Source organism: Montipora foliosa, chromosome 7 (genome assembly GCF_036669935.1).
Source record: "Montipora foliosa isolate CH-2021 chromosome 7, ASM3666993v2, whole genome shotgun sequence".
Lineage (NCBI taxonomy): Eukaryota > Metazoa > Cnidaria > Anthozoa > Scleractinia > Acroporidae > Montipora > Montipora foliosa.
In genome coordinates, this window is record NC_090875.1 from 7,920,696 (window position 1) to 7,933,195 (window position 12,500).

A 12,500-nucleotide genomic window follows, 5' to 3' on the forward strand; every position below is an offset into this window, starting at 1 on the left:
TTCTGTTTTTTTGTTAGATGTATCCATGTCTTCATGTATGGTTCTTGAATTATATTTTGATTTGGGTTGATTTTATTTTTTTTAGCTATTCACCTTTTGGTCACAATTGCTTTCCTTGCAAAAATGGCATTATGGGACAAGCTGTCCATCACAAATTTGTTTAGGTTTGGTGCAGTAAATGCTAATTTTACCCAAGTTGTGAATGAACACTCTCCACAAGAAACTGCAAAGTAAAATAAGCTCTCTTTGTGTGTCTTTGCTATAGGCATCCAAAGTAAAGAATTGTGATGACATTGGCCAGTGGATAGAACCCATTCGGAATCACTTCTGGCATTGTTGTCAATCATGTGATAACAATGTGGAAAAGTTGAAGGTAGATAGAAATTTTGTGTAAAATACCAAGACTTGTTTTGTATTTCCTGCTGGTGGAAAGACACATTAGGGCCGTTTATACGAAAGAAAATAAGCCGCGGCTTACTCTGGCCGCAGTTTACATATGACACGAACACCCTGTATAAATGGTACAAAATCTACGTTTAAAGCTAGCTCAAGCTGCGGCTTATCCTGGCCGAGGGATTTTGGGCTGTATAAATAGTTCTTTAAGCGTCTTATGTGAGCTGCGGCTTATTTTCTCTCCTATAAACGGCCCTATTGTCAAACTTTTCCTCATCTATGTCAAATGCAAACTGAGAAAAAATCTGAAATGGCCAAATTTTACTCTCTTGGTACTGACTGTAAGAAAAGCAGGCTTTGGGATAATTTGGGATAAGACTGATCATCATGGCAAATTAACGTACAGATTGACCATTCCTATGAAATCCCTATTGTCCTTAATCATCAAGACTTCTGGGAAATACCACCTCCTTCATGAGTGTTTGACATAAAATTGCCTTTGTTCTTCTTTGATGTAATCCTACCATTGCTCATGTTGATTAACTTTTGTTTAATTTTCCTTCTAATTCTACTCTAATCTACATGTGAAGAGCAAATGGCTTGGAGTGGTTCATCATGTTACTGGATGTAAATGAATTTATTACTGGGTTGCCAAACCCAGTCGGAATCTCGGTTTCATTTCATGGGTTTTTTTATTTTCCGTGTCGGGAAAGGTCTTGCCTGTCACTCCCCTGCTAAGTGGTGTCTTTGTGCATAGGGTCTTCTGTGGGTATTTTGTTAGGTTTGAGGGGGCTGGGGTAATGCGTAGCTTGCTCTGCACAATTAACCTGTAATGGCGTCGAAAGTCATTGTAACGCGAATGGCTTTTTAGTACATCTTTAAAGAAAATATACCCACATGGAGCTCAAGAATGGAACGTCCAGACAGGCGGTGAAACATAAAGATCTGGAATCTTAAAAAAGCGACGAGTAATGGACTTCGACAGTGTGAATCTTTCGCCCGTCGAGCCGAAATCAAAATATGCTGTACTTCTAATATTTTGCCAAGGTGGTGTTACGTACAACACTGAAACCAAATGGAAATTTCTCTGGTAACTTACGGGTTCAACAAAGACAGAGAAGGAATCGAACACCACAAGTAGATCTGTGATCTCTGTTGTGTGTCTCACAGTGTTTACTGAAGTCGCATCTATTTAAAGTTTGCCTGTTTGTCTGGCAAGTAACATTCATTTTGTACTCAACTCTGCAAAGGTTAAAAAAAATTGGAAATGTGACAGTGAAAAATTACTTGAATGAAAGCTTGTCTCTTTTGTGCTTTATTATTTACGGTCAAGGTTCTTTCGAAAAGGGTTGAATGTGAACTGTAAGAAATTTATTTAATTGCACATGCTTTGTGATTGAGTGTTTCGCTTGCACGCACGCAACTGAAATAGGAAGAGTTTCTTGCCTCTTATAGCAAATATGTTGCTTGTTTCAAGAAATGTTTCGGTGGAAAATATTTCTGTGAAATTTCCAGCTTTTGTAAATTTATTATGTTGTGTAATTTTTGAGCTTAGCAAATTTGCATACATGTGTTCAAATGTGATACGGGGAGAATTTTTGTGGTAACGCATAAGTCACGAAAATAAACAGGTCTGTTTGAAGCGTGCTTGAATTTCAACAAAATGACCCCCAAAATCGGCAAAAGATTGTGACGCTGATGAATAATAAAGTAGCTGCTATTACCAAAACGATGGAATTACCTGGTGATAAATAACCCTTGTCTTGGAGAGTAAATTTTTGATTTTCCAGAAACAATGGTCAACCTCTGAGAGTTGGGCGATTGTGATCTTTGCGTTGAATTCGCACATTTCTTGTCAAAATTTATAACAATCGAAAGAAAAAGAAAACTAAAAAAAACAAAAACCCGGTAGCTTGGCATCATTTGACACGGATGCTTCACTGTTTCACGAGTAAACATGCCGCGGTAAAATAACGCGGTAACTTGATCACTGCGCCCGCTGAATTCGATGTGCGATTTACTCAGTGCAGCCAAACTTGTACAATTACAACAAAACAACTAAAATCTCCCAAACTGTTTTTCGCTGATGGTAACTTTCTATATTCGTGGTTCAAAATTAATGTTGTTTTCATGTCGTAGATTTTGTTACCGATGGCAAAATATTTTATGCTCGATCGACCGTCCTGAAACTTCCTTCTGCTCTTCTTAAAAATTGTGTATCCATATTTATTTACTTTTACATCAATATTTGTTTTGCATAAAGCAAGCTAACAAAATCTGTATCTTGCTTGGTTCGCATTTGATAGCATTAAAATAGAATTTTCGGCCCTATGCTTCTGTTACTGAGTGGTATATTTCTTAGGTCGCCCATCCAGATACTAACCCCGCCGAACTCCTAGGAAATAACTTCAGCTTTCAACTTTTGTTTACAAAGCTGTCAGATGCTGTCAGTGCATGCTTACACTTGGGGTGGAAAGAAGTTGCATGATCAACATGTCAGCCCAGAAGCCAATGTTTCTCGATTCCCTTTTATTTTCTTCAGTCTCTCTGGGTTCAGTACTTTGCTAGTAACCACATGTCTTCTCAAGGGGCTATTTATCTAAGACTTCTACCATGGCGCTACAATGATAGACAATACCAAAACAATATCGTGTACTGTTAGACCTACATATTACGCAAAGACAACTGTCAACATGTCATCCCAGAAGACAATGTTTTTAACTTCCCATTTATTTTCTTCAATCTTTCTGGGCTCAGTACTTTGCTAGTAACCACATGTCTTCTCAGGCTATTTACCCAAGACTTCTACCATGGCACTACAATGATAGACAATACCAAAACAATATCATGCCCTGTTAGAGCTACAGTTACGCAAGGACAACTTGAATCTCCTGGAAGACAACACACAGCTCAGTTGACATTATGGAATAAATTGCTGTGTTACTTCACTACCACACGTAAGCAATGCGTGTCAATTTTTTTTAAAGAAGACAGGAATTTGTTCTTTCTGACAAATGATTAATTAATAGGCCGGTTGCCAGGTTTTTAACCTCAGAAAAGGATCTGTTTTGTCGTACGAACGTGTGAGGACCTGTGAGCCAAAGGGCCTCTGCTGGTATGACTTCTGGTATGACTTCTGAGTGACCCCAACCCCCCCCCCCCCAACTTGAAAAAAATTGCGTGGAATGCTGCACGTACCACAGGCAACCCAGTGTACCCTCACGGAGGGTCTAGTTTTAAAATATATTTGTGTTGTTAATTTTAGTACAGTAAATAATAATATTATGACTTTGTATGTGAACACTTGGTTGTCCTCGGAATTTTATACTGTTCACCCCATTCTGGTTTCAATGGAAAAAAGCACTTTCAAAATTGAAATTTTTTTTTCCCGAAAAGGATAATTACCTGGACAAGACATTGTAAAGGACTGTTTTAAATTTATGACAAAATTCAACAGCAATTTCAATGTCTTAGCATTGTTCTTGCAAATATCAATTTAATTCTTCTATAACTGCTTGACAGACACACCAGTGATCTGGAGAATTTCAACTCCATGATGACAAAGTATGCACCAAAGAGAAATGCATTTGAGTAAGTAAATTAATGCAGAACAACCATACTTGTACTTCAGAGACATTTGCACTCGGTGATAAGATACTAGTATTTACCATATCAAGACTTTTCAAAAGCTACAGCACATTTCTTCTTCAGCTGGACACAAAGAATAATTTTGAAAGAAGATTTGATTTTGTTTTTTTTTTCTTTAACAGGTACTTAGTGTTTATGGCAAGGGTTACTCTGGCAGCAATAGACCATAACATGCATGTGTTTCGACCTCATGCAAAAACTGCCGATGGAAAATTTAAGTATGCTAGAAAGTACAGCAAACGGACTAAGAAATGGCATGCTGAGCCAGTGAAGGTAGACAAAGAATACAAGTACCTTCCTTTCCTTTTATCAAGTGTATTGAAACGCCGCCATGATGACAAGGGATCTGTAAGACGATTTGTTGCAAAGCCTGCCAACCACCCTAAGCGTCTGCCACCAAGCATTGCAATGAAACAGCCCACGGAAACTAAGGAACTAGTTAAATTTAGATTGGCCAGATATGGCCCAAAAAAGGAAAATCGACAAAATTGTAGACTATTTAAGGTCACTCTTAAAATTAACTTATACTCAGAAGCATAGGGTTCTTATTGAAATTATCTTTCATGGAAACACAGGTTTCACAAGTGCGTTGCAACTGCATGGTAAAATATGAATCACTTTGTAAACAAAATACAGCTAAACCAAACCAAGTTTATTAACAAATAGAATGTGTTTTTCTCAGTAACTTGTACAATAATTCTCATCTCTAATTTCTTGGTGCTATGATATACAGTCATTTACCCCACCCATTACCTTTAGAGAGATTATTATATAAGCATGGACACATGTTTGTTTCAATAAATGAATTGACACCAATTTCCAACAGCTATTTTCTATTCTTCTTTCCATATAGAGCATTTTCACTCTCGTGGCCATCACCTATGCAAATGTTTGGAACAAAAGAAAGTGTTCACATCAGAAAAGAGTTCAAATCTCAAAGGATTGGTTTGGAACAGAAACATGGCCGCCATTTTATTATTTTGGAACACCACTGTGGCTGCCGTGACATCATGTGAAAATGCTCTATATGATCATTTTCGCAGCATAAGTTTTAGTAACCTATTTGTGGAATAGGCCCTTTGAATGGCGAAGCCAGGCATGCTGGGCCTTAGCGGGACATCAAAGGCAAAGTTTGACTGGAGCAAAGTGCATAGTTCTGAATGTCCTGCTGTGTCCCTTGCAACCCAGCATGGCCGATTTTGCACAATAACTGGCGCACAATAATAATGACTGGCCCTATTTGTTCAGCTTCTGTTTGTTTATGTTTAGGAGAGATGGAGGGGGGGGGGGGGTGGGAGCTGGGGTAGCAAGTATGCCAACTCATGCTCACCAAGGTAAATAGTCCTACATGACTATAAAGGCATGATTTTCCTAAACGAAACAGTATTTTATACTTGGATAGTTAAGCTGGCGTGTTCTGCTGGTTGAACAATATAAAAATCTGACTTAAAGTTGAAAGGAATCAATGAGTTTTGGAATGACAAGGTCCAGTCAAGAACTGAAAATATTATTTAACTATATGATGTTTCATATCATAAGCTCAAACTTTATAAATAGGTACATAGGTACCAATGAAAAGGTGGTTATCAGTATGCTGAAGTCTAAGGCCCTGTTTATACGTCGCATTAGAGACTAATTTAATTCACACGAATTTAATTCCAGCAATTTTCTTCGACAGTAAAGCGACGTATAAAACGAACTGAATTGCTCCTGTTAAATTATATTCGTTCAGACGTTTTATCTGTGTGCCCCAGACGGATACAACGTCTGAAATGCGTGTCAGTTTTATACGTTGCTTTTTCAGTCGTGTCCAAGTAAATGCATACATCATTTTTCGACGACATAAATTATTCCACCGGCTAATTTTGAGCCCACGCTCCCAGTGTTCACGTGCATGGCATGCGTGAGGGGAGAAGAGTTCCCTTGAAAATAGAAAACATGGCGACTGCTGGAGCCCTTTTCCGAAAAACGTTGAGTCAGACTTGTTGGTCATGCGAGGCTAAAACGAAATACAGTTGTATTTCATGTGACAGACCTGTATGTGTTCGTTTGGAATGCTCTGTGGCTGAACTGGATGAAGAGGCGGAGGGATGGGAGCCGGGAAAGCGAGTTGGGTACTGTCTTCTTTGTGCAAGAATTTATACACGAACATCCACTCCTTGTAGCCCAGAAGCATCTATCTCGGCAAATTTGGTAGATGAAACATCTTCGCGATCAAAACTGAATGATCAAGGTTCAGATTTAAGCAGTGACAGCGAGGAAAAGGAGCCACCGGTCCCCAACAAAAAACGCAGAAAGCAGAATGAAGATGGTCATAGCGAGAGCCCCGAGGAAACCGCGGTAAAAGGGAAGCGTGGTAGAAAAGCAACGTGGTTGGAGATCCAGGTGACTGACATGGTGAACATAATCGTCAATGACGAGAACATTCTTCGGAAGCTGGTTTTCACGAACACCAAGAAAGCATACAACACTGAGGCTTATCAGTCTGTGTTAAATAAACTGAACGAACAATATGAAGATTCATGTGTAGCCACATGCAAGAGGATCTGTGTTACTGTAAAGACAGCAAGTGGAGTGAAGAGGCTGACTGATGAGAAAGGATATGGGAAGTGGTTCGACCTACTCTACCCTATAGTAAAGTCACGTGATTCATGTCAGCCTGAGCAAGCTCGTGAACCTTCAGCCAATGAGAGTAGTGCCAAAGAAATCATCGAGCATGGGAGCAGTGATTGCAGTCCCGTCGAAGATAGTACAAAGGAGCCCCCTGAGAAGAGCATGTTTGTACCAGTTAAGAGGAAGGGTAGAAAACATAAATCAGACCAAATTGCATCAACTGTAGATTTAATAAGATCTGTAATTGAAAATGAGCCAACAAAACAGCTCTTGGAAAGCATTCATGAGGAGATGAAACTAGCAAGAGAACAAGAGAAAAGGTATTTGGACATACTGTTGGGTTCAGGTCAGCAACCCTTCCAACAATATCAACATCATGGTGCATATAGCAGCACACCTATGTTTTCCAACAATGGTGTGCTTGGAAACCAGACTCAGACAGGGATTATGTACCCCCCTGAGACTGCTGATGGTTTCACTCAATACTTTTATTGACTCTGGTTTTCTGACATTTGCATGTTTGAGAATCTGTTGAACAAAAACTGCAAGATCCATTTTTTTGTTGCATTTTCTACTTGGTTTAGGCTTATTTTGATAATAAGCTTCTCATGAAAACAGTGGTTTTGGAGAGTAAATACTCCCTAAACAACATTGGAGGTCTTTGTTCATATGTTTCAGTTTGATTCATTAACAAACATCTGTTGCAAAGTTGACATTTTAAAGAACTCAAAATAGTTATAAAGCTACAATAAAGTTTGGCTAACATACAGTGTACCCATGTTTGTTTCCTAAGTCCTTGTCAAACGGTAAACATGTCGTAGGTAAAATCTGTTCTCAGGTTAAACTGGAGTTTCCTTTGTTTCTCATCCCAAATTATTCATGATGATGAGTAATTAGAGTTAGGAGACAAAGGAAATTCTGACTCAACCTAGGTTAAAAACGGGTTTACATATAAGAACAGGTTTAATCTACAACAGACACACCATACCAACTGTCATGATTTTACTGTCATTGCTTTCAGAATTTTTTTGTTTGTGAAACCACACACTATTTATTCATCAAAGTATAATCACCCTTACTCAGAAGTCCCGTGGAACAATTCCTCATACAGGTTGTTAATAATATACTTAAGGGTAATATGCTTAAAGTGTTTGTACATTATTTCACCCTAAATTGAAAATTCAACTTTCAAAAATACCATAATTTTTTTTGCCCTTCCCATATTTTGCATGAGCATTGTTTTCAATTTCTTGTGGGCTGTAAACTCTCACCAGATGCTGTAAGTTATATTGAAAACATTGCTTATGCAAAGTTATGGAGGGAAAAAAGAGTATTATGGTACTTCTTGAAAATGCCCTATACTCAAATGGCTTAATTCAGTGGTTCAACAAGTGTAACAACATGTTGACAATCATGATGTGTTGCATACTTTTTAGTGGAAGTCCCACCCCCTCATTGAAGAATGCTCCCTTTATTTCATAACTATATCAAGCAAACTCCCTTGCCAATAAAAAATCCCCACTTGGCAAACAGCAAAAATTTAAAAGCAAATCTAAGACACTTTAACTTTTTAGCTCCTTCTGAAAATCTCGCAAAAACAGAAAAGTTAGTGCTGACAGATTACTGCTCTTCTTTCTCTTCCCAAAATTTGTCGAGAAGTGCTTTTCTTATCTCTTCTGCATGATGTGATTTATCCTTCTTCACGGTACAGTTTCTCATCATCAGCAGTTCTCTGACCTCCCTCGTGCTTCTTCTCCCATGTTGTGCTGGATGCTCTGTTAAATCCAACTGTGATGGTAGTGAATCACTCACGTCTATACAAACATTGTGAAGAACAACACATACTAATGCAATGCATTTAACGGCATCAGGTTGACAAGATGATTTACGGTAGAGAACTCTCCATCGACTCTTCAGCTGGCCAAAAGCCCTTTCTGATACCATCCTTGCCCTGCTGAGGCGGTAGTTAAGATAGTGCTGTTCAGCACTCACAACAGCATTGGAGTAAGGTTTCATCAACCAAATACGAAAAGGGAAAGCTGAATCCCCTAGAATCAAAGGATAAATGTCTGTTCCTTGAATGTTCTGTGATATTTCGGGGATCACTTTCTTTTCCGTGATATCACTCCATAGCAGTGTAGACTGAAAAATAATCGAGTCATGTGAGTTACCTGGAAAACCTACGCTGACCCACATGAATCTTGCTGCAGCATCGACAATGGCCATCATAACAATTGAGAAAAAGTTTTTAAAGTTATGGTACTCTTTGCAAGCTTCCTCTCCACCAGGTGGGCACTGAATTGGGATGTGGCAACCATCAATTGCTCCCCAACACCAAGGAAATTGCCAAAGCTGGTTCATGTCTACCATGACTTCTGTAAAATCCTGTTCAGAAGTTGGGAAATGATTTGTCACTGCCTTCTTCCACAAGTTTTTAACGATTGCCTCGCAGACTTCCATAACAATGACATGGATAGTTGCTAGCCCAACGCCAAACAATTCTGCTATTGTGTACAGGTAATCACCCCTTCCAAGCCGATAAAGACATATTGCTAATCTGAACTCCGGAGAAATTGGCATTTGAGTCAGCTGATCCTTTGTGATATCCTGCCTGATATTCTCTAGTATATAGCAAAACGTTGGCGCGTCACACGAAAGGTTTTCGTGAATCTTGAATTGTCGTAAGTTGACCACACCATTTCCCACCACCCAGCATTTCTCTCACACCTTCCGATACTACGAAAACGTTCCTCTTCTTCTCCCACTTGCTGCAGTAATAAACATAATAAAGCTAGCAGTCGAAGCCTGAATTTTCGTCTTACTGCTACAAGTGTTGCCATCTGAAAAGACAAATTCCTACCCCTTCGCCTCGCCAGAGCAATCTTTAGCATTACTGCCTCTCTGAAGGCCACCATGTTTTTTTTGGAAGTTCTCCCCTGATAAAAGTCAATGCAGGCACAAAACGACATCGAAAATTATATTCGACGTCTAAAATGAACTGACATTCAATTTCGTCTCCCAGACGAAAAAAATTCATCAATTAAATACGTGTCATTAAATGCGATGCATAAACAGGGCCTAAGAGTAGTGTACATTTTGAGGTCTAGAAAAGCAGCAGGTGGATTTGCAAGCTGCCTGCAAATGCATTTAGCTGCATTTCTGGGCCACAAACTTGCATTATTTCTAAGGAGGTTTGACTTACAACTTCCAACCTGTTGAACGGTTCCACTGATTTCAATTTGAAACGAAACCAATGCAATTTTTAAAAGTAGAGAGGTAAGATATTCAGTCAACTTACAAAGGCGAATGCCCTGTTCCAGCAAGGAGGAAATTTGCTGTCTAAAGCCGAGGAGAAAATGGCAGGTTTCACCTTGATAGCACTTCTAACTGGCTCGGACACCCATGTAGTTTCCATTCGCTGATGGATATGCCACTCTAATCATGCGAACTACACAGGACGGGCAGACACGCCTGTTGCCCTTCCCTAACCTCCCATACCGCCATAAAATGTATTGGTGATATGCCGCTTTTCGATAGCTGTTCGTGCTAAAGTCTAGATCATCCGCCCTCATGTCGCATCTAACCTTGATAGCAACCTCGAGAACATTTCTGTCCAGGCATAAGTTTTGAAATAGTTCATAGGATGTTATGCATTTGCGGAGAGCGCAGCATTTTTGTTCTTCGGGGTTTTCCATTGGAACACAGTTGCCGCAAACGCACCACTCTGGCAGATCTTCCTCCTCAGCTGATGGATCATCCGGTTCGGGGTCATCAAAATTTTTAGCAATATTCCTGTCGTAGTCTAAACTGCCTCTTCCATTAGAAAGCAATTCAATAAGGAGTTTTTCCATTGCCGCAGATGACAGGCTGCCCACAAACGTCTACAAGGCAAAATGGGAATGAGTTTGTATTGATATCAAATGAAACATTTCTGCAGTTGTTTCAATGGAATCGACGATTTAACTTGATTTCCTCCTCCAACTGCTGAATTTCTGCTTTGTGACGATCGAATGCACTACCGGGTAATCTCTGTGCATTCTCCCGTTCAATAGCCTCATATTTGCCATTCTTACACTCGAGTTTTTGTCCACATCCGCAACGTGAAGACCATTTCTTGTCTGCATTTCTGCACGGACAGCCTGCACTTCGCGCTGTCTTCTTTCTGCTACATTTTGTTTTAACTTGCAACACTGTGGATATGTAGACATTCATTATATTTTGGTAAACACAAGAGAAATTGTAATGTCTTACACAGCCAACCGGTAAAAAAGTAGAATATTCGGATATTTTTTCACCACTTCAGTTTCAACACGTGCGTTGGCTTTGTCAACATTTTCCTGATTTTCAGGTGACTCGTCCTCGGCAACTAAGGAACTGTAGCGGTCGTAAGTTACAGGGCCGTCTCTAGATACTAATTCGCGGATGTCAAGGGAACTTTCTGATTCACTCGGCATTTCTTCCTCAAGGTCAGAAGCCATGTTTCTCACCTCGCGCGATCGCGGCTGTAGACAAATGCCGTCACGGTCATGCATCTGGGTTCGTTGCGGTCAATGCTCACATTTCATAATAAACAATGCGTGGTGCATCACGGTAAGTGACAAAGGGTCTTTAACAGGTTGCTTTCATTCCTTCCACAATACCTGCTTGAATGGCTTAAATTCGTGCCCCTTATGCAAGGACTTCCTGAAAGAGGAAGTTCAAGAACTTGGTCAAATTGCAAAGCAAGCAATTCTTAATCCTAATTCAAGTACTGAAGTACCAGCTGTCAGCCAGGACAATGGAAATGAAGGATCTGACTCAGGGTTAGATTCACCCACTGAAACTACTACTGCAAGAGAAATGGTGCAAGATGAATTTGAAATGTTATAAGACAGCTTCATCATGAAATTGCAAGTCTCAATCCAACTTCACAACCACTACCAACTTCCAGCCATAACCAAACACTCACAAGAGCTTCCAACAAAAGTGAAGCTATTACTAAGCTCCCTCCACACACTGCAGAAAATGCCACCATCCCGTTCGTGGACAAAAAAGATCCACCAACAGTTCACAACTTAAATGTGATTTTTGTCCCAACAATGTCTGCACAGTAAATTCAGGCAACAGATTCTCCAGATGCAACTGTGCATGGCACAGGGAAAACCACACAGAGAATAACACTCCACGAGCTCCAACATACCAAATAACTGTAACCACAAACCAGCATGTGGATGTGACTGAGTGGTTCCTGCCGCCAAATATTTCCCAATCAACCATAGCAGGGAGTCTGATTGGAAGTAACGCCTGTACAGTTATTTCTATGCTAACTGCATGCCATTTTCTTGAAAGTAAAATTTTCATTCCCCAAACACTTCAAGATCTTACACAGGTAATTCCTCTCTACAGCCAGCTAATTCTCAAAGGAAACCATATTTACAGCTTGTTTCATGTGCCTGTGCAACAACCAAACCTGGAAGTCAAAGAGGTCCTTCAGTACAACAACGAAGAATTTCAGAAAATTGAACTAATTGCAGACTTGGGTTTTTTCAATGTTGAAGACCTTGAATCTTATCTCGCAAGCTACCATTACCAGCACCCAACATTTGCTGCAGTCCTGATTGTGCCCCCTGACAAGACGATGGTGTTATGCTTCAGGAATTCAAGTATTTGCCTCTTTGAAAGTCACTGACATGGCCACCGAAGAGGTATTATAGCCTCAAGCTCTTCTAGAAATGCCCGCAATTTTGTACAATATGTAGAAAGGATGGTAGTGAGAGACTGGGAAAATCAGTTGCGAGGATCAAACATTGCTGTACTAGGTCTGAGGTAAACTCTGAAAGCTAGCCTTACTTTCGACCTTACACACG

The 12,500-nt window shown here is 39.9% G+C and overlaps 1 protein-coding gene and 1 pseudogene across 1 annotated transcript; one reads left to right on the forward strand and one right to left on the reverse strand.

The window, feature by feature from the left end:
* Nucleotides 1-8,274: 8,274 nt before the first annotated feature.
* Nucleotides 8,275-9,234, reverse strand: LOC138009825 (uncharacterized). Its single transcript, XM_068856822.1, has one exon. The coding sequence runs from the start codon at nt 9,232-9,234 to the stop codon at nt 8,275-8,277; it is 960 nt and encodes a 319-aa protein (XP_068712923.1).
* A 1,932-nt stretch (nt 9,235-11,166) lies between these two features.
* Nucleotides 11,167-12,322, forward strand: LOC138009826 (uncharacterized; annotated as a pseudogene).
* The last annotated feature ends 178 nt before the right edge of the window (nt 12,323-12,500 follow it).

Coding starts and splice junctions, on each gene's coding strand:
- LOC138009825 (XM_068856822.1), bottom strand. CDS start 9,234: ATGCCAATTTCTCCGGAGTTCAGATTAGCAATATGTCTTTATCGGCTT.